Source organism: Eptesicus fuscus, chromosome 25, assembly GCF_027574615.1.
Source record: "Eptesicus fuscus isolate TK198812 chromosome 25, DD_ASM_mEF_20220401, whole genome shotgun sequence".
In the NCBI taxonomy this organism is placed as follows: Eukaryota; Metazoa; Chordata; class Mammalia; order Chiroptera; family Vespertilionidae; genus Eptesicus; species Eptesicus fuscus.
The window spans coordinates 988410-1015586 of NC_072497.1; the positions used below are offsets into that span (position 1 = coordinate 988410).

General features: G+C 66.8%; 1 protein-coding gene across 1 annotated transcript in view; it reads right to left on the minus strand.

The window, feature by feature from the left end:
• Window positions 1-27177, minus strand: part of RASGRF1 (Ras protein specific guanine nucleotide releasing factor 1) — a 60833-nt gene that overhangs the window by 20090 nt on the left and 13566 nt on the right. Inside the window, exons 2-12 of the mRNA XM_054713415.1 lie at window positions 26231-26337; window positions 25154-25301; window positions 20603-20698; window positions 18141-18394; window positions 16532-16611; window positions 14817-15010; window positions 13063-13172; window positions 8603-8721; window positions 5465-5625; window positions 1706-1769; window positions 1047-1183 (exon numbers count right to left, since the gene is read on the minus strand). Of these exons, the coding sequence (XP_054569390.1) occupies window positions 1047-1183; window positions 1706-1769; window positions 5465-5625; window positions 8603-8721; window positions 13063-13172; window positions 14817-15010; window positions 16532-16611; window positions 18141-18394; window positions 20603-20698; window positions 25154-25301; window positions 26231-26337 (1470 nt within the window). The remainder of the gene's footprint in view (window positions 1-1046; window positions 1184-1705; window positions 1770-5464; window positions 5626-8602; window positions 8722-13062; window positions 13173-14816; window positions 15011-16531; window positions 16612-18140; window positions 18395-20602; window positions 20699-25153; window positions 25302-26230; window positions 26338-27177) is intronic.

Genomic DNA, 27177 nt, shown 5'->3' on the forward strand with positions numbered 1-27177 from the left:
GCAGGGGCCCGGCCCCCAAGGGCGCCATCCGTCCGTCCATCCGGGCAGGGGCAGGGTCGATGCACAGACACCCGTGAATGTTGGTCAGAAGTGGGGGTTCCCCCGACCTGCCTGAGCCTCAGTTTGTCTACCTGCAAAATGGGGACAAACTGAGGCTGGGCAGTCTGCTTTGAATGGGAGGTACCCACATGAACCCAAAGAAAAGCTACATCTCGGTGTGTGTGTGTGTGTGTGTGTGTGTGTGTGACCTTTCCCCTCTCACTGTCCTCTGCCCAGGCCCCCCTGTTTCCGCCCGGAGAGGGTTCCTCCTTGGCGGGGGGCGGGGAGGGAGAGAGGGGGCACTGTACTGGGTCACATCCCAGAATCCTCTGGTTTGAGGATGCACGTGGTGGCAGTGGGGACGTCACTGGGGTGCGTCAGACAGGCAGTGCGGTGGGAGGTCAAGGCTGGGACCCCTGGACCCCAGTTTTGCAGCCCGCACTCCCGGTCCCTCCCCAGCCCGGCTCCTGCCGCAGCCCTGACATGCATCACCGGGCGGCTGACCCAGAGGCAGGGTTCCCAGACCCGGCTTGGCGGGCGGCCCAGGGGATGGACAAGCCTTGTCCATCGGAACCGCCCAGGCGCGGGGGGGCCCCAGGGGCGGGGGGGAGCCCAGGGGGCGGGGGGGGGGGTCCCAGGGGCGGAGGGAGGGTCCCAGGGGCGGGGGGGGGGGCCAGGGGCGGAGGGGTCAGGGGCGGAGGGGCCCAGGGGCGGGGGGGGGGGGTCAGGGGCGGAGGGGGGATCCCAGGGGCGGGGGGGTGGGGCCAGGGGCGGAGGGGTCAGGGGCGGAGGGGTCAGGGGCGGAGGGGCCCAGGGGCGGGGGGGGGGGGGGTCAGGGGCGGAGGGGTCAGGGGCGGAGGGGCCCAGGGGCGGGGGGGGGGGGTCAGGGGCGGAGGGGTCAGGGGCGGAGGGGCCCGGGGGCGGCGGGGCCCGGGGGCGGAGGGGCCCGGGGGCGGAGGGGCCCGGGGACGGAGGGGCCCAGGCTCTCGGGAACGGGCGCGGCTCACCTGGCTGATGTCGCTGGTCCAGGCGGCCTTCTCCTGCCGGGACGAGGCCACCAGGATGACGGTGAAGGGCGGGGCCTCCTTGGGCTCCACCCCGATCTTGAAGTCCAGGTGGTCCATGTCCTGGCCGGGCCCTTTGGCTTCGGGTGCAAAACACGCAGCCAGTCAGCCCAGTGGGCGGGGCGGGGCGGGGCGGGACCCCTAACGCTCTGCCCGCCGGGGAGGCGGGGCGTCCAGGGCACAGGCCTCTGGCTGCTTCCGGTCCAGGGAAGGCGCTGGCCCCTCCACCCCCCAGCCCTCACCTCCCTGGGCCCACAACCGGGCCCAGCCTTTGGGTGAGTGTGTATGTGTGCGTGCGTGTATATCTGTGTGTGCGTATGCATCTGTGTGCGTGTGCATCTCTGTGTGTGTATATTTGTGTGTGCGTGTGCATGTGTATACCTGTGTCTGTACATGTGTGCATGTATATCTGTGCGTGTGTATCTGTGTGTGTGCGTGTGTATATCTATTTGTGAATATTTGTGTGTGCATGTGCATCTGTGTGCGCGTGCATCTGTGAGTGTATATTTGTGTGCGTGCGTGTATATCTGTGTATATGTGTGTGCGTGTATATTTGCGTGCGCACATGCGCATGTAAATGCACGAGCAGCTCCCATGCCTACCTTCCTCCTCCGTGCTCTCGGGGTCCTCCAGCAGGGTGCACTCAATGAGGGATACCACCCCGTTCTGTAAGAGAGCGACCAGGGGCCGGGGGGCCGTGACCGGGGCAGCCACGGTGTGTTACGTTCCGAGTGGCATTGAAAATGCATTTCTATTAACTTCATCCATGGGTGTTCCGTCTCTTAGCAACATCAGTGAGGGGAGAGAATCTTGGATCAGCTGCCTCCCACACGCCCCCCACTGGGGATCGAGGAGGGTTTTCCCACGGAGGGGTTCTCACCCGCATTGTGTAGATCTGCACACGGAGGCTCAGGGGGGCCATGTGCCGTGTGGGAGGTCTGGGCAGTGACACTGAGAGCCCAGGCCCGGCCGCCCCCACCCGCCCACCTGGGTCACGTGCAGCTCCCCGCCTGGCCCCGCCCACCTGGGTCACGTGCAGCTCCCCTGGCCCCACCCACCTGGGTCACGTGCAGCTCCCCGCCCGGCCCCGCCCACCTTGGTCAGGGGCAGCTCCCCCCTCTCCCCCCTCACCTTGGTCAGGGGCAGCTCCCCCCTCTCCCCCCTCACCTTGGTCAGGGGCAGCTCCCCCCTCTCCCCCCTCACCTTGGTCAGGGGCAGCTCCCCCCTCTCCCCCCTCACCTTGGTCAGGTGCAGCTCCCCCTCTCCCCCCTCACCTTGGTCAGGTGCAGCTCCCCCCTCTCCCCCCTCACCTTGGTCAGGGGCAGCTCCCCCTCTCCCCCCTCACCTTGGTCAGGGGCAGCTCCCCCCTCTCCCCCCTCACCTTGGTCAGGGGCAGCTCCCCCCTCTCCCCCCTCACCTTGGTCAGGGGCAGCTCCCCCCTCTCCCCCCTCACCTTGGTCAGGGGCAGCTCCCCCCTCTCCCCCCTCACCTTGGTCAGGGGCAGCTCCCCCTCTCCCCCCTCACCTTGGTCAGGGGCAGCTCCCCCCTCTCCCCCCTCACCTTGGTCAGGGGCAGCTCCCCCTCTCCCCCCTCACCTTGGTCAGGTGCAGCTCCCCCCTCTCCCCCCTCACCTTGGTCAGGGGCAGCTCCCCCCTCTCCCCCCTCACCTTGGTCAGGGGCAGCTCCCCCTCTTCCCCCTCACCTTGGTCAGGGGCAGCTCCCCCCTCTCCCCCCTCACCTTGGTCAGGGGCAGCTCCCCCTCTCCCCCCTCACCTTGGTCAGGGGCAGCTCCCCCCTCTCCCCCCTCACCTTGGTCAGGGGCAGCTCCCCCCTCTCCCCCCTCACCTTGGTCAGGGGCAGCTCCCCCCTCTCCCCCCTCACCTTGGTCAGGGGCAGCTCCCCCCTCTCCCCCCTCACCTTGGTCAGGTGCAGCTCCCCCCTCTCCCCCCTCACCTTGGTCAGGTGCAGCTCCCCCTCTCCCCCCTCACCTTGGTCAGGGGCAGCTCCCCCCTCTCCCCCCTCACCTTGGTCAGGGGCAGCTCCCCCCTCTCCCCCCTCACCTTGGTCAGGGGCAGCTCCCCCCTCTCCCCCCTCACCTTGGTCAGGTGCAGCTCCCCCTCTCCCCCCTCACCTTGGTCAGGTGCAGCTCCCCCCTCTCCCCCCTCACCTTGGTCAGGTGCAGCTCCCCCCTCTCCCCCCTCACCTTGGTCAGGTGCAGCTCCCCCCTCTCCCCCCTCACCTTGGTCAGGGGCAGCTCCCCCCTCTCCCCCCTCACCTTGGTCAGGTGCAGCTCCCCCTCTCCCCCCTCACCTTGGTCAGGTGCAGCTCCCCCTCTCCCCCCTCACCTTGGTCAGGGGCAGCTCCCCCCTCTCCCCCCTCACCTTGGTCAGGGGCAGCTCCCCCCTCTCCCCCCTCACCTTGGTCAGGTGCAGCTCCCCCTCTCCCCCCTCACCTTGGTCAGGGGCAGCTCCCCCCTCTCCCCCCTCACCTTGGTCAGGGGCAGCTCCCCCCTCTCCCCCCTCACCTTGGTCAGGGGCAGCTCCCCCCTCTCCCCCCTCACCTTGGTCAGGGGCAGCTCCCCCCTCTCCCCCCTCACCTTGGTCAGGTGCAGCTCCCCCTCTCCCCCCTCACCTTGGTCAGGGGCAGCTCCCCCTCTCCCCCCTCACCTTGGTCAGGGGCAGCTCCCCCCTCTCCCCCCTCACCTTGGTCAGGGGCAGCTCCCCCCTCTCCCCCCTCACCTTGGTCAGGGGCAGCTCCCCCCTCTCCCCCCTCACCTTGGTCAGGTGCAGCTTCCCCTCTCCCCCCTCACCTTGGTCAGGGGCAGCTCCCCCCTCTCCCCCCTCACCTTGGTCAGGTGCAGCTCCCCCTCTCCCCCCTCACCTTGGTCAGGGGCAGCTCCCCCCTCTCCCCCCTCACCTTGGTCAGGGGCAGCTCCCCCCTCTCCCCCCTCACCTTGGTCAGGGGCAGCTCCCCCCTCTCCCCCCTCACCTTGGTCAGGTGCAGCTTCCCCTCTCCCCCCTCACCTTGGTCAGGGGCAGCTCCCCCCTCTCCCCCCTCACCTTGGTCAGGTGCAGCTCCCCCTCTCCCCCCTCACCTTGGTCAGGGGCAGCTCCCCCCTCTCCCCCCTCACCTTGGTCAGGGGCAGCTCCCCCCTCTCCCCCCTCACCTTGGTCAGGTGCAGCTCCCCCTCTCCCCCCTCACCTTGGTCAGGGGCAGCTCCCCCCTCTCCCCCCTCACCTTGGTCAGGTGCAGCTCCCCCTCTCCCCCCTCACCTTGGTCAGGGGCAGCTCCCCCCTCTCCCCCCTCACCTTGGTCAGGTGCAGCTCCCCCTCTCCCCCCTCACCTTGGTCAGGTGCAGCTCCCCCCTCTCCCCCCTCACCTTGGTCAGGTGCAGCTTCCCCTCTCCCCCCTCACCTTGGTCAGGGGCAGCTCCCCCCTCTCCCCCCCTCACCTTGGTCAGGTGCAGCTCCCCCTCTCCCCCCTCACCTTGGTCAGGGGCAGCTCCCCCCTCTCCCCCCTCACCTTGGTCAGGGGCAGCTCCCCCCTCTCCCCCCTCACCTTGGTCAGGTGCAGCTTCCCCTCTCCCCCCTCACCTTGGTCAGGGGCAGCTCCCCCCTCTCCCCCCTCACCTTGGTCAGGTGCAGCTCCCCCTCTCCCCCCTCACCTTGGTCAGGGGCAGCTCCCCCCTCTCCCCCCTCACCTTGGTCAGGGGCAGCTCCCCCCTCTCCCCCCTCACCTTGGTCAGGTGCAGCTCCCCCTCTCCCCCCTCACCTTGGTCAGGTGCAGCTCCCCCTCTCCCCCCTCACCTTGGTCAGGGGCAGCTCCCCCCTCTCCCCCCTCACCTTGGTCAGGGGCAGCTCCCCCCTCTCCCCCCTCACCTTGGTCAGGTGCAGCTCCCCCTCTCCCCCCTCACCTTGGTCAGGGGCAGCTCCCCCTCTCCCCCCTCACCTTGGTCAGGGGCAGCTCCCCCCTCTCCCCCCTCACCTTGGTCAGGGGCAGCTCCCCCCTCTCCCCCCTCACCTTGGTCAGGGGCAGCTCCCCCCTCTCCCCCCTCACCTTGGTCAGGTGCAGCTTCCCCTCTCCCCCCTCACCTTGGTCAGGGGCAGCTCCCCCCTCTCCCCCCCTCACCTTGGTCAGGTGCAGCTCCCCCTCTCCCCCCTCACCTTGGTCAGGGGCAGCTCCCCCTCTCCCCCCCTCACCTTGGTCAGGTGCAGCTCCCCCCTCTCCCCCCTCACCTTAGTCAGGTGCAGCTCCCCCCTCTCCCCCCTCACCTTGGTCAGGTGCAGCTCCCCCCTCACCTTGGTCAGGGGCAGCTCCCCCCTCACCTGGGTCAGGTGCAGCTCCCCCCTCTCCCCCCTCACCTTGGTCAGGTGCAGCTTCCCGCCGGAGCCCCGCGTGCAGATGATGAGGTGCTTGGAGAACAGGAAGCACTGCCGCTCGCCCTCCTTCCGCAGGGACAGCGACCCCAGGCGGCCCCGCGGGATCTTGCCCTTCTCACTCATGGGCACCTGGATGAGGGACCCTGCGGGCAGAGGAGAGAGGCCCGGCTGACCCTGACTGACCTCTGGCTGACCCCTGGCTGACTCCTGACTGAGCCCATCTCTGGAGTGACCCCTGGCTGACCCATCTCCAGGTTGACCCTTGACCCCTGGCTAACCCCTGACTGACCTCATCTCCAGGGTGACCCCTGGCTGACCTCTGGCTGAACCCATTTCCAGGGTGACCCCTGACTGACCTCTGGCTGACCTCATCTCCAGGTTGACCCCTGACCCCTGACTGACTTGTGGATGACCCCTGACTGATCCCATCTCCACATTGACTCCTAGCTGACCCCTGGCTGATTCCCGTCGCCAGGGTGACCCCTGACCTCTGGCTGACCCCATCTCCAGGGTGACCCCTGACTGACCCTGGCTGACCCCATCTCCAGGGTGGCCCTGGCCTCTGAGCACCGTGGGAGTCGAGCGTGGGACTGAGCTTAGGATCCGGGCGACCCCAGTCCTGGCAGCAACCCTGCACCCGGGCCACGCCCTCCCCCCTCCCCCGCGGTCACTCCCCCCAGCCCTGGGGACCCCGCGGTCACCCCCCCGCCCTGGGGACCCCGCGGTCACCCCCCCCGCCCCGGGGACCCCGCGGTCACCCCCCCCAGCCCCGGGGACCCCGCGGTCACTCCCCCAGCCCCAAGGACCCCGCAGTCACTCCCCGCTGGGACCCCCGCGGTCACCCCCCCCAGCCCCGGGGACCCCGCGGTCACCCCCTCCAGCCCCGGGAACCCCGCGGTCACTCCCCCCAGCCCAGGGGACCCCGCGGTCACTCCCCCCAGCACTGGGGACCCCGCGGTCACTCCCCCCAGCCCCGGGACCCCGCGGTCACTCCCCCAGCCCCGGGGACCCCGCGGTCACTCCCTGCTGGGACCCCGCGGTCACCCCCCCCAACCCCGGGGACCCCGCGGTCACTCCCCCCAGCCCCGGGGACCCCGCGGTCACTCCCCCCAGCCCCGGGGACCCCGCGGTCACTCCCCCCAGCCCCGGGGACCCCGCGGTCACCCCCTCCAGCCCCGGGGACCCCGCGGTCACTCCCCCCAGCCCCGGGGACCCCGCGGTCACCCCCTCCAGCCCCGGGGACCCCGCGGTCACTCCCCCCAGCCCCGGGGACCCCGCTGTCACTCCCCCCAGCCCTGGGGACCCCGCGGTCACTCTTCCCGCCCTGGGGACCCCGCGGTCACTCTTCCCGCCCTGGGGACCCCGCGGTCACTCTTCCCGCCCTGGGGATCCCGCGGTCACTCTTCCCGCCCTGGGGACCCCGCGGTCACTCCCCCCAGCCCCGGGGACCCCAGGGTCACTCTTCCCGCCCTGGGGACCCCGCGGTCACTCCCCCAGCCCCGGGGACCCCGCGGTCACTCCCCGCTGGGACCCCGCGGTCACCCCCCCAGCCCCGGGGATGCCGCGGTCACTCCCCCAGCCCCGGGGACCCCGCGGTCACCCCCCAGCCCCGGGGACCCCGCGGTCACTCTTCCCGCCCTGGGGACCCCGCGGTCACTCCCCCAGCCCCGGGGACCCCGCGGTCACTCCCCGCTGGGACCCCGCGGTCACCCCCCCAGCCCCGGGGATGCCGCGGTCACTCCCCCAGCCCCGGGGACCCCGCGGTCACTCCCCCCAGCCCCGGGGACCCCGCGATCACTCCCCCCAGCCCCGGGGACCCCGCGGTCACTCCCCCCAGCCCCGGGGACCCCGCGATCACTCCCCCCAGCCCCGGGGACCCCGCGGTCACTCCCCCCAGCCCCGGGGACCCCGCGGTCACCCCCCCGCCCTGGGGACCCCGCGGTCACCCCCCCCAGCCCTGGGGACCCAGCGGTCACTCCCCCAGCCCCGGGGACCCCGCAGTCACTCCCCGCTGGGACCCCGCGGTCACCCCCCCCAGCCTCGGGGACCCCGCAGTCACTCCCCGCTGGGACCCCGCGGTCACTCCCCCAGCCCCGGGGACCCCGCGGTCACTCCCCGCTGGGACCCCCGCGGTCACCCCCCCCAGCCCCGGGGATGCCGCGGTCACTCCCCCAGCCCCGGGGACCCCGCGGTCACCCCCCCGCCCTGGGGACCCCGCGGTCACTCCCCCCGCCCCGGGGACCCCGCGGTCACTCCCCCAGCCCCGGGGACCCCGCGGTCACTCCCCCCAGCCCCGGGGACCCCGCGGTCACTCCCCGCTGGGACCCCGCGGTCACTGCCCGCAGCCCCGGGTACCCTGCGGTCACTCCCCCCAGCCCTGGGGACCCCGCGGTCACTCTTCCCGCCCTGGGGATCCCGCGGTCACTCCCCCAGCCCCGGGGACCCCGCAGTCACCCCCCCCAGCCCCGGGGACCCCGCGGTCACCCCCCCAGCCCCGGGGACCCCGCGGTCACGCCCCCAGCCCCGGGGACCCCGCGGGCACTCCCCCAGCCCCGGGGACCCCGCGGTCACCCCCCCGCCCTGGGGACCCCGCGGTCACCCCCCCAGCCCCGGGGACCCCGCGGTCACTGCCCGCAGCCCCGGGGACCCCGCGGTCACTCCCCCAGCCCCGGGGACCCCGCGGTCACTCCCCCCAGCCCCGGGGACCCCGCGGTCACTCCCCCAGCCCCGGGGACTCCGCGGTCACTCCCCCAGCCCCGGGGACCCCGCGGTCACTCCCCCAGCCCCGGGGACCCCGCGGTCACTCCCCCAGCCCTGGGGACCCCGCGGTCACCCCCCCCAGCCCCGGGGACCCCGCGGTCACTCCCCCAGCCCCGGGGACCCCGCGGTCACCCCCCCAGCCCCGGGGACGCCGCGGTCACTCCCCCAGCCCCGGGGACCCCGCGGTCACCCCCCCGCCCTGGGGACCCCGCGGTCACTCCCCCCAGCCCCGGGGACCCCGCGGTCACTCCCCCAGCCCTGGGGACCCCGCGGTCACCCCCCCAGCCCCGGGGACCCCGCGGTCACTCCCCCAGCCCCGGGGACCCCGCGGTCACCCCCCGCCCCGCCCCCGGGGCCCACCTTGCCGCACGAAGGTCTGGCTGGTGTCCAGCAGGACCTCGCAGCCCTCGGTGATCATGCGCTCGATGGCCAGGTTCTTGCGGATGTTCTCGGTCTCGCTCACCTCGTCATGCATGATCCTGCGGGGACGGGCGGGGAGCCGCGCGGTCGGACGCGGCTCGGGCGGCCACGCCGGGAGGGACGGGGCCCGGCCCAGCCAGGTCTGGGGAGAAAGCCTGGCACCCCCAGTTCTCAGCGTGGCCCCCCAGAGGGGTCGGGAGCAGGAAGGAGCCCAGTGTGCTGGGCACGGAGAGGTCCGATCTCACTTCTCCTCCCACGGCAGGAGGCGGGATTGTGTCAGAGAAAAGGAGGCAGAGGTGACAGCTAAGGCCAGGCCTCTGGGATTTAAAAGTCTGAAACGTGCCTGGCCGTGGCTCCGTGGTGGAGCATCGACCTGTGAACCAGGAGGTCAGGGTTCGATTCCTGGTCAAGGGCACATGCCCGGGTTGCGGGCTCCATCCACAGGGTGGGGCGTGCAGGAGGCAGCCGATCCATGATTCTCTCTCATTGTTGATGTTTCTCTCTCCCTCTCCCTTTCTTTCTGAGTCAATAAAAACATATATATAAAAAGTCTGAAACGTGGGAGGCATAGACAGCAGCATGGGGAGAAAGACGGGCTACAGGAGACGTCATGAGCTCATTAACCAGACCCCCGTCCATCCGACCACCAGCTCTGTCCACCCACAGAAAAAACGGACTTTTCTAGTATTTCTGCCCCAGGACCTTTGCACGCCCTGTGCAGTGGCCCTCGATGCTCTCTATGTGGCCGTGTTCGTAATAATGGGTCTGGAATGGCTTATTCCTGGAGGACAAGGCACTGGAGCCGGCTCGAGGAACACCGACTTCAGTTATTTCTCTGAATTCTGGCTCGTCTGAGAGAGAAATAGGACACAGCCCCCCCCCTCCCCCCAGACAACTGTCCCTGTTCTGACGGCTGCAATGCCGCTTGTGTCCACGAGGTGGCGCCATCGACCTGCTTTTTTACAAATACTGCTGGGTAAGTTGTGGACTTTGCTCAGAGCCTCCAAGAGTTCCCAGGAGCCTTAGGAAAGCAGTGGGTCATTTGTTGGGGGAAGGGGGACCCGGAGAAGTACCCCAGGGCCTTTGCACTTGCTGCTTCCCCCTTCTGAGCCCTTCATGGGGCTGTTTCCTTTATCCTGGCTCTGGGATGGCTTATTGTTGGAGGACCCGGCAATGGAGCCAGCTCAGGCAAGAATGACTTTAGTTAGTTCTTTAGGTTCCGGTGTGTCTGGAGGGAAGCTGGCCGGCCTGGCTCCGTGGTTGAACCTCAGCCTATGGGCCAGGAGGTCACCGTTCGATTCCCCCGTCAGGGCACAGGCCCGGGTTGCCGGATCGATCCCCAGTAGGGGGCGTGCAGGAGGCAGCCGATCCATGATTCTCTCTCATCATGGATGTTTCTCTCTCTCTCCCTCTCCCTTCCCATCCCTCCTCAGGGCTTCTATACCAGTAGTCCCATCCCCACTGAATTCTCTTATACAGCTGTTTTTAAACTTATTATTTAAAAAAATATATTTTATTGATTTTTTTACAGAGAGGAAGGGAGAGGGATAGAGAGTCAGAAACATCAATGAGAAACATCGATCAGCTGCCTCCTGCACGCCCCCTACTGGGGATGTGCCCGCAACCAAGGTACACGCCCTTGACTGGAATCGAACCCGGGACCCTTCAGTCCGCAGGCAGACACTCTATCCACTAATCCACACTGGTTAGGGCTAAACTTATTATTTTAAAAAATAACACTTAAGTTGACTTTTAGAGAGTGAGGAAGGGAGAGGGAGAGATAGAAACATAGAGGAGGGAGGAACATCATGAATCGGCCGTCTCCTGCACGGCCCACCCCGGGGATCGAGCCCAGGACCTGGGCGTGTGCCCTGACCGGGAATCGAACCCGCGACCTCTGGGTTCCTGGGTCGATGCTCAGCCGCGGAGCCACGCCAGCCGCGCTTTGGCTGTTGTTTTAAACCCTGGCTCGGGCTTGGCTTATTGTCAGAGGCCAGGGCGGTGCCGCCGGCTCAGGGACAAACCCACTGGGGTGAGTTTTGTAGGTGCTGGAGAGGCTGGGAGGGAACCTGACTGGGTACCACCCCGTCTGAGAGAAGCTGATCAAGTCCCTCATGTTTCCTTTCTGCCCCTGCAATACCTCTCCTGTCCACAGGGTGGCAGCACTCACTCACTTTGGGAAAAAAAATCCCCCTTCATGAAGGTGAACGCACAAGTTCGTGGCCAACTTTGTTTGCAATCTTGATTGGTTTCAAGTCTCCTGCCAACTCCTTCTCGGGGCCTTTGTACTTGTCCCCCCACCCCCACCCCCCCAGGAACCCTCTTATATGTTGTTTTTTTTAAATCCTGGCTCTAAATCGGATTATTTTTTAAAAAGGTATATTTTATTGATTTTTACAGAGAGGAAGGGAGAGGGATAGAGAGCTAGAAACATCGATGAGAGAGAAACATCCATCAGCGGCCTCCTGCACACCTCCCACTGGGGATGTGCCCGCAACCAAGGTACATGCCCTTGACCGGAATCGAACCCAGGACCCTTCAGTCTGAGGGCCGGGGCTCTAACCACTGAGCCACCCGGCCAGGGCGGTCCCGGCACATTAGGGAGGGAGGGGTCACCTTAGCCCCTGATCCAAGACGACAGAGTGGACTGCACGCCGGGACCCGGGGGACGGGGTCAGCGTCTTAGGCCACATTCCTGGGCAGCTTGGTGCTCCCTGCACCTGTGCCCGCCCTGTGTCTGCCCTGTGTCCGCCCTGTGTCCGCCCTGTGCCCGCCCTGTGCCCGCCCTGTGTCCCTGTGTCCGCCCTGTGCCCGCCCTGTCTGTGCCCGCCCTGTGCCCGCCCTGTGTCTGCCCTGTGTCCGCCCTGTGCCCGCCCTGTGTCCGCCCTGTGTCTGCGCTGTGTCTGCCCTCTGTCCGCCCTGTGCACGCCCTGTGTCCGCCCTGTGCCCGCCCTGTGTCCGCCCTGTGTCTGCCCTCTGTCCGCCCTGTGCACGCCCTGTGTCCGCCCTGTGCCCGCCCTGTGTCCGCCCTGTGTCTGCCCTGTGCCCGCCCTGTGTCCGCCCTGTGCCCGCCCTGTGTCCGCCCTGTGCCTGCCCTGTGTCCGCCCTGTGTCTGCCCTGTGTCTGCGCTGTGTCTGCGCTGTGTCTGCCCTCTGTCCGCCCTGTGCACGCCCTGTGTCCGCCCTGTGCCCGCCCTGTGTCCGCCCTGTGTCTGCCCTGTGTCCGCCCTGTGTCCGCCCTGTGCCCGCCCTGTGCCCGCCCTGTGCCCGCCCTGTGCCCGCCCTGTGTCCGCCCTGTGTCTGCCCTGTGTCTGCGCTGTGTCTGCCCTCTGTCCGCCCTGTGCACGCCCTGTGTCCGCCCTGTGCCCGCCCTGTGTCCGCCCTGTGTCTGCCCTCTGTCCGCCCTGTGCACGCCCTGTGTCCGCCCTGTGCCCGCCCTGTGTCCGCCCTGTGTCTGCCCTCTGTCCGCCCTGTGCACGCCCTGTGTCCGCCCTGTGCCCGCCCTGTGTCCGCCCTGTGCCCGCCCTGTGCCCGCCCTGTGCCCGCCCTGTGTCCGCCCTGTGCCCGCCCTGTGTCCGCCCTGTGCCCGCCCTGTGTCCGCCCTGTGCCCGCCCTGTGCCCACCCTGTGCCCGCCCTGTGCCCGCCCTGTGCCCGCCCTGTGTCCGCCCTGTGCCCGCGCTGTGTCCGCCCTGTGCCCGCCCTGTGCCCGCCCTGTGCTCGCCCTGTGCCCGCCCTGTGTCCGCCCTGTGCCCGCCCTGTGCCCGCCCTGTGTCCGCCCTGTGCCCGCCCTGTGCCTGCCCTGTGCACGCCCTGTCTGTGCCCGCCCTGTGCCCGGTGCCCTGGGTCAGGTGTCCTTCAGGGCCAGGAGCCCCCGCTGGAACGGGTGTGGGATTTGGTACCCGGGTTCGTGGCCCCTCCTCCCTGCACACCCTCCCCCATTCTTCCCATGGGCTCACCCCACCTTGACTCGTCCCGGCTCCGTCCCCACACCTGACCCATCAGAAACCCCAGAATCAGACCCCCTGCCACCTCCCCTGCCATCGGTGCAGGCAGCGCCCCTCCCTGGCCCCTCCCTGGCTCCCCGGTCCCTCTGCCCTGCGGGAGGCCCCCGGCCTCAGGAGCTGAGGGGGCCTTGATGTGTCCCCTCGGACTCGGCCTGGGCTGCTGGGGGCTTTGGGCACGCGAGGGCCCGCCCCAGGCCCCCTCGGGACATGCTGACGGGAGGGTGTGAGCCGCCTGTCCGGGGAGGCGGCCCCGCCTCGGACCTGGCCCAGGTGTGCTGGCCTTCCCCCGTGCCCACATGGGCCTGCGCTGTGAGCCAAGCACTGCCCCCCCCAATCCTACCCTGCACGGGAGCTCCCCTGGGGGCTCAGCACCCGGGCGGGGGCGGCTGCGCTCACCGGGACAGCTCCTCCAGCTTGGACTTGGCGTAGTCCAGGCTGTTCCGCTCCACGTGCTCGTAGGGGGTGTGCGCCAGGAGCTCGTGCAGCGTCAGGATGTACCTGGGGATCTGGGGGGGGGGGGGCAGGGATGGGGAGGGACAGAGCGGCATTGGGAAGGGTTCGCTCAGCTCCGAGGACACCTGCAGGGGCAGGGCCTGGGGGTGCCTGAGGACCAGGAGGGACAGGGCCCCTGAGGGAGCTGCCCCTCACCTTCCCACTACGCCTGCTCCGTGGGGCAGCCCCGCCCCGGTTCTCCAGCCCCAGCAGGCAGGGCAGGGCCGGGCCTCTCCCTGCGTGGCTACGGGAGCCCCACAGGGCCCCTGGGATGGTGGACTGGCTCCCTCCTGGCGGAGGCCGGGCGGCCCACCTGGGACGGGGAGGCGGGGACCCACTGGGACGGGGAGGAGGGGACGCACTGGGACGGGGAGGCGGGGACGCACTGGGACGGGGAGGCGGGGACGCCCTGGGACGGGGAGGTGGGGACGCCCTGGGACGGGGAGGCGGGGACGCCCTGGGACGGGGAGGTGGGGACGCACTGGGACGGGGAGGAGGGGACGCCCTGGGACGGGGAGGTGGGGACCCACTGGGACGGGGAGGCGGGGACGCACTGGGACGGGGAGGAGGGGACGCACTGGGACGGGGAGGAGGGGACGCACTGGGACGGGGAGGTGGGGACGCACTGGGACGGGGAGGTGGGGACCCACTGGGACGGGGAGGCGGGGACGCACTGGGACGGGGAGGTGGGGACACACTGGGACGGGGAGGTGGGGACACACTGGGACGGGGAGGCGGGGACGCCCTGGGACGGGGAGGTGGGGACGCACTGGGACGGGGAGGAGGGGACGCCCTGGGACGGGGAGGTGGGGACCCACTGGGACGGGGAGGCGGGGACGCACTGGGACGGGGAGGCGGGGACACACTGGGACGGGGAGGTGGGGACACACTGGGACGGGGAGGTGGGGACACACTGGGACGGGGAGGCGGGGACGCACTGGGACGGGGAGGCGGGGACGCACTGGGACGGGGAGGAGGGGACACACTGGGACGGGGAGGTGGGGACACACTGGGACGGGGAGGTGGGGACACACTGGGACGGGGAGGTGGGGACACACTGGGACGGGGAGGTGGGGACACACTGGGACGGGGACGCCCTGGGACGGGGAGGTGGGGACGCACTGGGACGGGGAGGTGGGGACACACTGGGACGGGGACGCCCTGGGACGGGGAGGTGGGGACGCACTGGGACGGGGAGGGGGGGACGCCCTGGGACGGGGAGGTGGGGACACACTGGGACGGGGACGCCCTGGGACGGGGAGGTGGGGACGCACTGGGACGGGGAGGTGGGGACACACTGGGACGGGGAGGTGGGGACACACTGGGACGGGGACGCCCTGGGACGGGGAGGTGGGGACGCACTGGGACGGGGAGGTGGGGACGCACTGGGACGGGGAGGTGGGGACGCACTGGGACGGGGAGGAGGGGACGCACTGGGACGGGGAGGTGGGGACGCACTGGGACGGGGAGGCGGGGACGCCCTGGGACGGGGAGGTGGGGACGCACTGGGACGGGAGGTGGGGACGCCCTGGGACGGGGAGGTGGGGACGCACTGGGACGGGGAGGCGGGGACGCACTGGGACGGGGATGCACTGGGACAGGGAGGTGGGGACGCACTGGGACGGGGAGGCGGGGACGCCCTGGCGCGGCCTGCGCACCTGGAACATGGGGTAGGTGAGGAAGGTCTCCAGCGTCCGCTCCTCGCAGTCGGGCTTGGCCTCGTAGTGCTTGAGCAGCTTGTCGAAGTCGCGGTTCTGCTTGCAGTGCGCCAGGATCTGCAGGCTGTACTGGTGGTTGCGCACGAACTCCTGGTAGATGTTCAGCATCGGCAGCAGGATGTCGAACAGGTCGGCTGCGGGGCAGGGGCCGCGGGGTCGGCGGGGTCAGCGGGGTCGGCGGGGTCAGTGGGGTCGGCAGGGTCAGCAGGGTGAGCAGTTCAGCGGGGTCGGCGCCTCCCCCCCGGAGACAGACAGGCGCCCTAGGTCCCCCACCCCAGAGAGACCCTGCCTTTGGAGGGACGCTGGCCAGGGAGGTGGCCCCCGACGTAGGGGTCCCATCAGAATCTCAGATATGTTTTTGTTAATCCTCCCCCGAGGATGTGTCCTCATTGATATTTAAGAGAGAGTGGAAGGGAAGTGGGGGGAGAGAGAGAAAGATGGATGGGAGAGAGACACATCGATTGGTTGCCTCCCGCACCCACCCCGACCAGGGCCGGGAATTGAGCCCGCCACGGAAGCACATGCCCGTGACTGAAATCGAACCTGAGACCCTTCAGTCCACGGGCCAATGCTCTAACCACTGAGCCACACCAGATTTTGAGAGCCAGGCCCTGTCGAGTCTGACACGTGCCCCGGGGGACAGGTGTAGGGGTGCTGTGCTGTGCACCCTGCCTTTGGCAGCACCCAGACCCGTTACCAATGCCCGCGGCGAGACCCGAATTCTACATGCAGTGCGTTCGCAATCACAGAAAACGGGGGAAAATAACCATGCTGGGAGCAAACCCCGTGTTTACAGCGGGGTCCTGGGAAGGCAGAGCCACGGGGGGCATTTTTAAACGTCTCCTGTTTTGAGGATTCTCGAGTTTTTACCCATGGGTACGTGGACGTTATTAACAACTAGAGGCCCGGTGCACAAAATTCATGCACGGAGCAGGGGGTCCCTCAGCCCAGCCTGCACCCTCTCCAATCCAGGACCCCTCGGGGGATGTCCAACTGCCTCTCGCAATCCAGGACCGCTGGCTCCTAACCGCTCGCCTGCCTGCCTGCCTGAGCGCCCCTAACTGCTCCCCTGCTGGCCTGATTGCCCCTAACTGCCTCTGCCTCGCCCCGCACCTGGGACCCAGGATTCCCTCCTCTGGCCAGTCGCAGGCACCCGGGACCCAGACTTCCCTCTCTCTGGCTGGCCACGGGCACCTAGGAACGGGCTGGCTTTGCCAGGACCAGCCGCAGCCGCAGGGGCCCGTGGGTGGGCGGTTTGTCCCTCTCCGGGGCCACAGCTCATTTGTGCCTGGCTGGTCCCCATTCCTCTCTCCCAAGCTCATTTGTGCCTGGCTGGTCCCCATTCCTCTCTCCCGAGCTCATTTGTGCCTGGCTGGTCCCCATTCCTCTCTGCCCAGGGTTGAGTGTCTGAGCCTTATGGCATGAAGGCGTGAGGGCGTGAGTACCATTTGCATATGCGCTCTTTATTATGTAGGATGGGAGAAGCCGATAAAGAACGAAGGCTATGTCGCCTCCTCCAGTAACAGCTCCATCCGGCTTGTCGGTCCTCCTGGGCTCCCTCTCAGGGCTTCCGGGGCTCCTCAGGGGCCGCTGGGTGTCCCCCCGGAAGGGTGGCCCTGGAGGGGGGACCCCGCGGGTGGGGGGCCGGGACTCACCCAGGACCAGTGTGGGCCAGTTGGAGATCCGTGCCTTGAGGCCCTGGTAGAAGATCTGGTGCAGGAACATGATCGTCTCGCTGAAAGGGAAAACAGGGGTCAGCGGGGGCCCCCCAGAGTTCTTGTCCTGGGGTGCCTCCCCCCGAGGTGTACACAGCTCGGGGGTCCCGGGGAGACTCCAGCAGCAAACCCCTTTCACAGCGAGACCTGCTGTGAAAACCCCTTGGGTCCCACGGACTGTAATTTCGGGGGGCCCAGAGCGGAAGGAATACGGGAGCCCCCTTGATGAAAAAGGACCAGGAATTTCCAGGGGTGACAACAGAGTGTTGGGGTCACCCGCCTGGGAGGGAGGTCCCCCGAGGGGCTGAGGCAGAACAGCAGCTGGGACCATCACAGGTACAACGGGGGTTAACCTGGTTGTTACTAGCGGGCCAGGGCGAGGTTTTTGTTGTTCATCCTCCCCCGAGGGTATCTTCCCATTGGTTTTTAGGGAGAGGGAGGGAGAGGGAGGGACAGAGAGAAACATCGATGTGAGAGAGACACATCTATAGGTTGTCTCTTGCACGCGCCCTGACCAGGGTCCGGCCGGGGAGGAACCTGCAGTTGAGGTCCCTGCCCTTGACCAGAATCGAACCCGGGGCCCTTGGGTCTGCAGGCCGACGCTCTAGCCACTGCGCCACATGGGCCAGGGCAGTTTTTTCGTTTTAATGTACCGATTTGGGAGAGAGAGAAGCATTGATTTGTTACGGACGCATTCGTCGGTGGATTGTCTGTGCCCTGACCGGGGATCGAACCCGAACGCGTGGCGCATCGGAAGGACCCTCTGACTGACTGAGCAGCCCAGCTGGGGCTGAATGGTCAGTTCTGACGGAGACCCACTGGCCCACAAGGCCTCACATGCTTACTGCCGGGCCTCTCACGGAAGCTGGGGGGTCCCCGGCCTGTGGGAGGGGAGCCCCTGACTTGTGCACCTGCCCCCATGGCCCTGTCTCTGCCCATAGCCCCATCACAGGCCCGTGGGGACCAGACAGGAAGGACACCACCGCTCAGGTGTGGTGGCTGTGGCCAGAGGGGCCCGGCCGCGTTGCTCGGGGGCTGAGCGTGGACCTAGGAACCAGGAGGTCCCGGGTTCGATTCCCGGTCAGGGCACATGCCCGGGGTTGTGGGCTCCATCCCCAGTGTGGGGCGTACAAGAGGCAGCTGATCCATGTTGATGTTTCCCTCTCATCAATATTTTTCTCTCTCCCCCTTCCTCTGTGAAATCAATAAAAAAATATATATATTTTTAAAAAGTCCCCAAACACCGACACATGTCCCCTGATGGGGGGAGGGAGGCCGATTCTGGCCATGCTCAGAACCAGCCCTTAGACGTACACTGAGGGGGCTGGCCCCCTTTGCCCTCCTGCCCCCACCAAACCACACGGTTGGGGGGCGTGGCTTCGTCCACGGGACCTGGGCACCGCCTTCCTCCCGGGCCTCGGTTTCCTCCTCTGCACCCACCTCTGCACGGGTGGGACCTGGCTGCGGGCGGGCCGGGGTCCCAGAGAGGCCTGGCGCTGGTGCGGCCCCCGAGGTGGGGCGCCCCTGTTGGGGGCGGGGGCCCGCCCACCTGTTGAGGAAGATGCTGCTGACGTCATCGTGCGTGATGGGCGGCCGCTTGGAGCTGGCGGCCATGCGCAGTGGGCGCAGGAAGTTGTTGACCAGGATGTGCAGCTGCTGCACGTACTCGGCCTCGGCCTCCAGCATGCTGAACACCAGCTGGTTGCGCTTGCGCATGCTGTCGGCGTGCGGCGACCGGATGTAGTCCTGGATGACCGTCTTCCACTTGCGGCGGCACAGCCAGCCGCGCAGGAAGCTCTGCACCTGGGCGCGCACGGGGCGGGGCCTCAGTGCTGCGGGGCCGGTGGGGCGGGCAGGGAGCCCCCCACCCCCCAGGGCGGGACTACCGAGCTGCCTGCCGCATGCCTGATGGCGCGCGGGGACCAGGGCGTACGCTGGGTCCAGGGCTCCAGGGAGGCACAGGCGCTGGGGGGGGGGGGGGGGGGGGAGAGGGACCAAGGAGAGCAGGGACCAGGGCGCACACACACGGGGACCAGGGCGCACACACAAGGACCAGGGCGCACACACACGGGGACCAGGGCGCACACACAGGGACCAGGGCGCGCACACACGGGGACCAGGGCGCACACACGGGGACCAGGGCGTACACGCGGGGGCCAGGGCGCACACGCGGGGGCCAGGGCGCACACGCGGGGACCAGGGCGCACACGCAGGGGCCACGGTGCACACACGGGACCAGGGCGCACACACGGGGACCAGGGCGCACACGCGGGGACCAGGGCGCACACGCGGGACCAGGGCGCACACGCGGGGACCAGGGCGCACACGCGGGGACCACGGCGCACACGCGGGGACCAGGGCGCACACGCGGGGACCACGGTGCACACGCGGGGACCAGGGCGCACACGCGGGGACCACGGTGCACACGCGGGGACCAGGGCGCACACGCGGGGACCAGGGCGCACACACGGGGACCACGGTGCACACACGGGACCAGGGCGCACACACGGGGACCAGGGCGCACACGCGGGGACCAGGGCGCACACGCGGGGACCAGGGCGCACACGCGGGGACCACGGTGCACACGCGGGGACCAGGGCGCACACGCGGGGACCACGGTGCACACACGGGGACCAGGGCGCACACGCGGGGACCACGGTGCACACACGGGGACCAGGGCGCACACACGGGGACCAGGGCGCACACACAGGGACCACGGTGCACACACGGGACCAGGGCGCACACACGGGGACCAGGGCGCACACGCGGGGTCCAGGGTGAGCAGGGACCAGGGCGCACACACGGGGACCAGGGCGCACACACGGACCAGGGCGCACACACGGGGACCAGGGCGCACACGCGGGGTCCAGGGTGAGCAGGGACCAGGGCGCACACACGGGGACCAGGGCACACACACGGGGACCAGGGCACACACACGGGGACCACGGTGCACACACGGGGACCAGGGCGCACACACGGGGACCAGGGCGCACACACGGGGACCAGGGCGCACACGCGAGGTCCAGGGTGAGCAGGGACCAGGGCGCACACGTGGGGACCAGGGTGAGCAGGGACCAGGGCGCACACGCGGGGTCCAGGGTGAGCAGGGACCAGGGCGCACACACGGGGACCAGGGCACACACACGGGGACCAGGGCACACACACGGGGACCACGGTGCACACACGGGGACCAGGGCGCACACACGGGGACCAGGGCGCACACGCGGGGTCCAGGGTGAGCAGGGACCAGGGCGCACACGCGGGGACCAGGGCGCACACACGGGGACCAGGGCGCACACGCGGGGTCCAGGGCGCACACGCGGGGACCAGGGCGCACACGCGGGGACCAGGGCGCACACGCGGGGTCCAGGGTGAGCAGGGACCAGGGCGCACACGCGGGGGCCAGGGCGCACACACGGGGACCAGGGCGCACACACGGGGACCAGGGCGCACACGCGGGGACCAGGGCGCACACACGGGGACCAGGGCGCACACGCGGGGACCAGGGCGCACACGCGGGGACCAGGGCGCACACGCGGGGACCAGGGCTCACACGCGGGGACCAGGGCGCACACGAGGGGACCAGGGCGCACACACGGGGTCCAGGGTGAGCAGGGACCAGGGCGCACACGCGGGGACCAGGGCGCACACGCGGGGGCTAGGGCGCACACGCGGGGACCAGGGCGCACACGCGGGGACCAGGGCGCACACGCGGGGGCCAGGGCGCACACGCGGGGGCTAGGGCGCACACGCGGGGACCAGGGCGCACACGCGGGGACCAGGGCGCACACGAGGGGACCAAGGTGAGCAGGGACCAGGGCGCACACGCGGGGACCAGGGCGCACACGAGGGGACCAGGGTGAGCAGGGACCAGGGCTCGGAGTGCAAGGCCCCAGGCGAGGTGCTGGATGCCTGAGCCTGCTGGTTCCCTGGACTCGAGGCGTGGTCCCGGGGCGGGGCAGGGGAACAGGAGGACCCCCGCCGCCGCGGGCTTCGGGGGGGTGTGCAGACCTTCTTAATCTTCTTGATGTCGCTGTCCTCGTCGCTGGTGGTGGCGCTGGTCTGGGTGGACTGGATCCGCTCGGTGTCCTTGAGCAGGGACGCGATCTGCGACAGAGGCACGGGTCAGCCGCCCCCAGGGTCACGGGCACGTGGGAAGGTGAGACCCCTCGCTCTGTGGGAGGTCGCTGAGCCAGACGTCTGCGTGGGCCCCGGACTGGGGACCTGCCCAGCTGGGTCCCAGGCCGCTGGGCTCTGGCTCTGAGTGACCTTGGGCAATGCCCTTCGGCTCCCTGGGCTGCAGGCAGCACCTGTCCCCTGTCCCCTGTCCCCCGGGAGCCTGGCCTGAATCTGTCCCCGTTGCCTCAACCATGGCTACCTTTACGCTTGGGTTTTCCGGTTTTTCTTCTTGTTGTTTTTTAATGTAACATTTAAAAAATATATTTTATTGATTTCAGAGAGGGAAAGAGAAACATCCGTGATGAGAGAGAATCATGGACTGGCTGTCTCCTGCACGCCCCCCCAAGGGGGATCGAGCCCACAACCCGGGCATGTGCCCTTAACCAGAATCGAACCCGGGACCTTTCAGTCCACAGGCCGTTGCTCTATCCACTGAGCCAAACCGGCCAGGGCAATGCTTGGGTTTTTATTGGGGTCAGATGTCTGTAACATAAAGTTTGCCATCTTAGCCGGTTTTTTAAAAATGTTTTTATTGCCCTGGCCAGTTTGGCTCAGTGGATAGAGCGTTGGCCTGCAGACTCAAGGGTCCCGTGTTCGATTCCCAGTCAGGGCACAGGCCCAGGTTGCGGGCTCGGACCCCAGTGGGGGGCGTGCAGGAGGCAGCCGATCCATGATTCTCTCTCATCATGGATGTTTCTCTCTCTCCCTCTCCCTTCCTCTCTGATATCAATAAAAATATATTAAAAAATAAAAATAGGTTTTTATTGATTTCAGAGAGAGGAAGGGAGAGGGAAGGAGAGAGAGATGGAAACATCCATGATGAGAGAGAATCATGGATCGGCTGCCTCCTGCACGTCCCCCACTGGGGATGGAGCCCGCAACCTGGGCATGTGCCCTGACGGGGAATTGAACCCTGACCTCCTGGTTCATAGGTCAACGCTCAGCCACTGAGCCACGCTGGCCGGGCTGCTAGTCTGCTTTCTTAACAAGTTTTGGGATTTGCACCTGGCACCCTTTTCCCTTTAGTTGGGCGATGTGTGTGTATGTGCGTGTGCGCGTGTGTACATGTTCGTGTGCGTGCGTGTACGTGTCCATGTGTGTACACGTGTGTGTGCGTGTGTGTATGTATTTAAAATCAGTGCAGTCCTCTAAGGGAGAGGCATTCTAGGACATCCACTCAGCAGGACCAGGGAAAAACAGGTGCAATTAGGCCAGGCGCCCCACTCCGTGCTCAGCAACGCGGGCAGCCCCGGAGCCTTAGTTAAGCATCAGGCCGGCGAGCAGAGCTCTGCAGAATGGGGAGCGAGGGGGGGAGGGGGGAGGGGGCCCTCTAGGGGTCTGGGCCACCCAGGGCCCACGCCTGGGAGGAGCCCCGGTGAGCTCAGGGAGCCAGCCTTCCTCTCGCCCTGGCAGGCCCCCTCGGGGGTGGATGGGCCGGCTTTGGACCCTGGTTTGCTCGCTTGGCATCGAGAGCTGCCCTGCCGACCTCGTCAGTGGCGGCCGTGGCGCGCTGGGACTGGCTCACAGCCCAGCTCATCGGCGAGCGCCCAGCTCTGGCTGCCCCGTGGAAATGGGAAGGGCTTTCCAGAAGAGGTTTTGCAGGGCAAATAGGAGCCCGACGGGTGGCTGTGGCACAGGAGGAATTTGAGCAGAAGGGATGGTGTGAACCTGGCGTCTCAGCTGCCTACTTGTCCCGCCCCCCCCCCCCCCCCGCCCACAAAACTGGCTTTCTTTTTTTTAATATATATTTTTTTATCTATTTCAAGAGGAAGGGAGAGGGAGAGGGAGAGAGGAGCATCCATGATGAGAGAGAATCATGGATCGGCTGCCTCCTGCACACCCCCTTCTGGGGATGGAGCCCGCAACCCGGGCATGTGCCCTGACCAGGAATGGAACTGTGACCTCCTGGTTCATAGGTCAACGTTCAACTACGGAGTCACGCCGGCCGGGCCTAACACGCACCCTTTAGTCCGCCGACCTCCGCAGCGGGGAGAGGTAACTGGCAGGGGGTCTGGGCCCGGCCTCCAGTGCTGATGGGGACCTGTGGCCCCCAATGTCTTCAGAGCCCTCCCAGCTCTGACCTGGTAAGACCTCGTCTTGGTCACGGGGCCCGCCTGTCACTCCCGGCTTCTCAGTGCCTCCTGCCACCTGGCGGCCACTTCCTGGGCCCTGGGCTCTGTGCGTCCTGGAGCCGGAACAGAGCGGACAGTGCCCTGCGCCCTGCGGGGTGTGTGTGTGCGAGAGACGGAGAGTGAGGGTAGCCCTAGAGCTGGACCAGCCGGCCCTGCAGTCTCCTCGAAAAAAAATCTCTGCCCCAGAGGGCGAGTCGCTCAATTGGAAACATTGCTGCCCAAATTCCCACAAATGGACCTAGCCAGCGTGGCTCCGTGGTTGAGCGTCGACCTAGGAACCGGGAGGTCACGGGTCAATTCCCGGTCAAGGGCACCTGCCCGGATTGCGGGCTCGATCCCCAGTAGGTGGCGTGAAGGAGGCAGTTGATCCATGATTCTCTTGCATCGTGGATGTTTCTCTCTCTCTCCCTCTCCCGTCCTCTCTGGAATCAAAACAAACAAACAAAAAAAGAAATTCCCACAAATGGGCTTCCGCTGCCACACACACTCACAACCACCCCTGCACCCACCCCTTCTCTGCCTCCAAACCCCGAATCTGACCCCGGAATCCCTTTAGGGCAGAAGCAACACCAGCCCACACCCACGTTGTCCTCGAAATGACTCACTTCCGGAGCCGGGTGCCCCTGAGCTCTATTCTTGTGCCAACGGCACTCTGTGATCCAGTGAGACTTCTGCTTCTCTAGTGCCCACCACAGAGCCCGACATCCTTACTGAGCACCTACTATGTGCCCAACGTCCCTATTGAGCGCCTACTATGTGCCCGACACCCTTATTGAGTGCCTACTATGTGCCCGACGCCCCTATTGAGCGCCTACTATGTGCCCGACGCCCCTATTGAGCACCTACTATGTGCCCGACGCCCCTATTGAGCGCCTACTATGTGCCCGACGCCCCTATTGAGCGCCTACTATGTGCCCGACGCCCCTATTGAGCGCCTACTATGTGCCCGACGCCCCTATTGAGCACCTACTATGTGCCCGACGCCCTTATTGAGTGCCTACTACGTGCCCGACGCCCTTATTGAGCGCCTACTACGTGCCCGACACCCTTACTGAGCACCTACTATGTGTCCGACGCCCTTACTGAGAACCTACTATGTGCCCGATGCCCTTACTGAGCACCTACTATGTGCCCGACGCCCCTATTGAGCGCCTACTATGTGCCCGACACCCTTACTGAGCACCTACTATGTGTCCGACGCCCTTACTGAGCACCTATGTGCCCGACACCCTTACTGAGCACCTACTATGTGCCCGATGCCCTTACTGAGCACCTACTATGTGCCCGACGCCCTTATTGAGCGCCTACTACGTGCCCGACACCCTTACTGAGCACCTACTATGTGTCCGACGCCCTTACTGAGCACCTACTATGTGCCCGACGCCCCTATTGAGCGCCTACTATGTGCCCGATGCCCCTATTGAGCACCTACTATGTGCCCGACGCCCTTATTGAGCGCCTACTACGTGCCCAATGTCCTTATTGAGCGCCATGTGCCCAACGTCCTTATTGAGCACCTACTATGTGCCAGGCTGGGGGGGGGCAGGGCAGGGAGTCCCCAGGCGGGGGCCTCTGAGCCTGGGAAGGTTCCTCAGGCCTGGACGCGTGGGGGTGACAAGGGCATTGCAATTGGGTGCCGGCAGGCCCAAAATCCAAGCAGCGCCCCCCCCTGAGTCTTAGGCTGGTAACGCGGAAGGCTTACTCAATGGGTGGTCATCACAGAAACTAGGAATCTACCCAGAGGGTTAGATCTGTGCCCATGAGAAGGGGAGGCACAGATGCCCGGCCGGGGGGGCGCGGCTCAGTGGTTGAGCGTTGATCTACGAACCAGAAGGTCATGGCTGGATTCCCGGTCAAGGGCACGTGCCCGGGTTGTGGGCTCGATCCCCAGCGTGGAGTGTGCAGGAGGCAGCCTATCCGTGATTCTCTCTCATCATGGACGTTTCTCTCTCTCTCCCTCTCCCTTCCTCTCTGAAATCAACACAAATGAGTTAAAAGAAAAAGAAGGGGGGCCACACAGAGGTTAGGGGTTCCCTCCAGGTTGCAGGTTTAGGTGGCAGAAGTGGGATCTGAATCCACTTTCAACCCCAGGACCTTCCCACTCGGCCAGCATCACTGGTTTCAGGGGTGGAGGCTGGCAGGGCAGCGGTGGAACTGCCGCCCGGCCCGTCCTATGGCCCTCCCTCCCCCCCCGCCAGATCCCGAGGAACCAAGGTGCCAGGCGTGGAGCCCGGCCCCGGCTGGCAGTCACCTCTGCCTTCAGCCGCTCGATCTCGACCTCCCCGTCCTCGATCTGCCTCCGCAGCTGCCTGGCCACCGTCTTCTCGGTCTCCACAATCTGCAGCAGGTGCAGGTACTTCTGCATCAGCGCCTCGTGCTCCGTGGCCAGTGTCCGGTAGCTGTGGGCACACGGCGACCGCGGCGTGTCAGGCATGGCCCGCTCGGCCCCTGAGGTCCCACCGCTGCCCTCGGGAGGGGGTCCCGCCGCCCGGGCATGGTGCTGGGCCTCCCCTGGACGCTGCTACGGCCACACGGCCCCTTCCCCGCACTCTGACCTCTGCTTCCTCCCACGGGCCCTGGCCCCCGGCCCCACCCCAGACACCGCAGGGCCTTTGCACAGACAGATCTTCTGTCCGAAGCATCCTCTGCCCCCCCCCCCACGCCCCTTTCCCTGGACCAGCTCCGTCCTCTTTCCTCGTTTAGCTCTGGGTCCCCGGAACCTTCCCTGCCCCCGCCCCCCGCCCCAACTGGGCAGAGTGTCCCAGAAACACCCTCGGCTTCCACTACCATAGAATCGGCCGGACTAAGACATATTTTTTAAACTTTTCTTTCTTTTTTCCTTATCCTCACCCGAGGATATTACCATTAATTTTAGAGAGAGTGGGAGAGAGAGGGAAAGACAGAGAAACATCGATGTGAGAGAAACCATTAAAGGATATTACCATTAATTTTAGAGAGAGTGGGAGAGAGAGGGAAAGACAGAGAAACATCGATGTGAGAGAAACACATTGATTGGTTGCCTCCTGCATTTTCCCTGACCAGGGCCCGGGCCGGGGAGGAGCCTGCAACTGAGGTCCGTGCCCTTTACCGGAATCGAACCCGGGACCCATCGGTCCCCAGGCCGACGCTCTATCCACTGAGCCACACCAGCCAGGGCGAACCTCACATAACTTCTGATGCCCAGACGTTGTCTCTGTCAAGCTCCCATCGCCCCTCCTCTCCTCTGCTGCCTCCCTTTCTCGTCCTAAGGCGTGGGTTTGCCCGATCGGGCCGTCGGGCTCAGGGTTCAGCCGCTCATGCCCGGACCCCGGGGCTGGGGGAGACCCACCTGGCGTGAGCGATGGCCGCCACCCATTCGTCACAGTCCTTGGCATCCTCCGTCCGCAGCTCCAAGGCCTTCTGGTTCTCGTGACTGAAGTTCACGGTGAAGTAGTGCTGCACCGAGGAGAGATGTCCGGTTACCGGGGCGTCCCCGGAACCAGCAGCGCCTGCCCAGCTAGCTGTTGGCAGAGCACTCGCTGCCACCCCAGCCGGGCACAGGTTCCTTCTCCGCGGCTGAAGGGACGCGGGCCTGGGGAGCACGCTTACCCTCTCGATGAGCGTCGACCTATGACCCAGGAGATCAGGGTTCGATTCCCGGTCAGGGCACATGCCCAGGTTGCAGGCTCCATCCCCAGTGTGGGGCATGCAGAAGGCAGCCGATCCATGATTCTCTCTCATCACAGATGTTTTATCTCTCTCTCTCCCTCTCCCTTCCTCTCTCTGAGATCAATAAAAATATATTAAAAAGTAACATCCTATATAATAAAAGCCTAATATGCTAAGTGTCTAGTTGTCCGTTCAACCAAAGTGTAATATGCTAATGATATAATAAGACCCCTCAACCGCTTGCTATGTTGTGCACTGACCACCAGGGGGCAGACCCTCCGACTAGTAGGTTAGCTTGCTGCTGGGGTCTGGCCGATCGGGACTGAGCGAGTCCTCCCCGGCCCTGATCATGCACCGGTGGGGTCCCTCGGCCTGGTCTACGCCCTCTCACAATCCGGGGCCCCTCAGGGGATGTCAGAGAGCTGGTTTCCGCCCAATCCCCGCAGGCCAGGCCGAGGGACCCCACTGGTGCACAAATTCATGCACCAGGCCTCTAGTTAACTTATAAAAAAAGAAAAAGAAAAAAGAATGGGGCTGAGGGGCCAGCCTTTTAGCAGAGAGGGAACTGGGAGTCGGGGTGGCCGGCCACGTGCTGGGGGCAGCCTGTGGGGGCCCCTGGAGAAACCA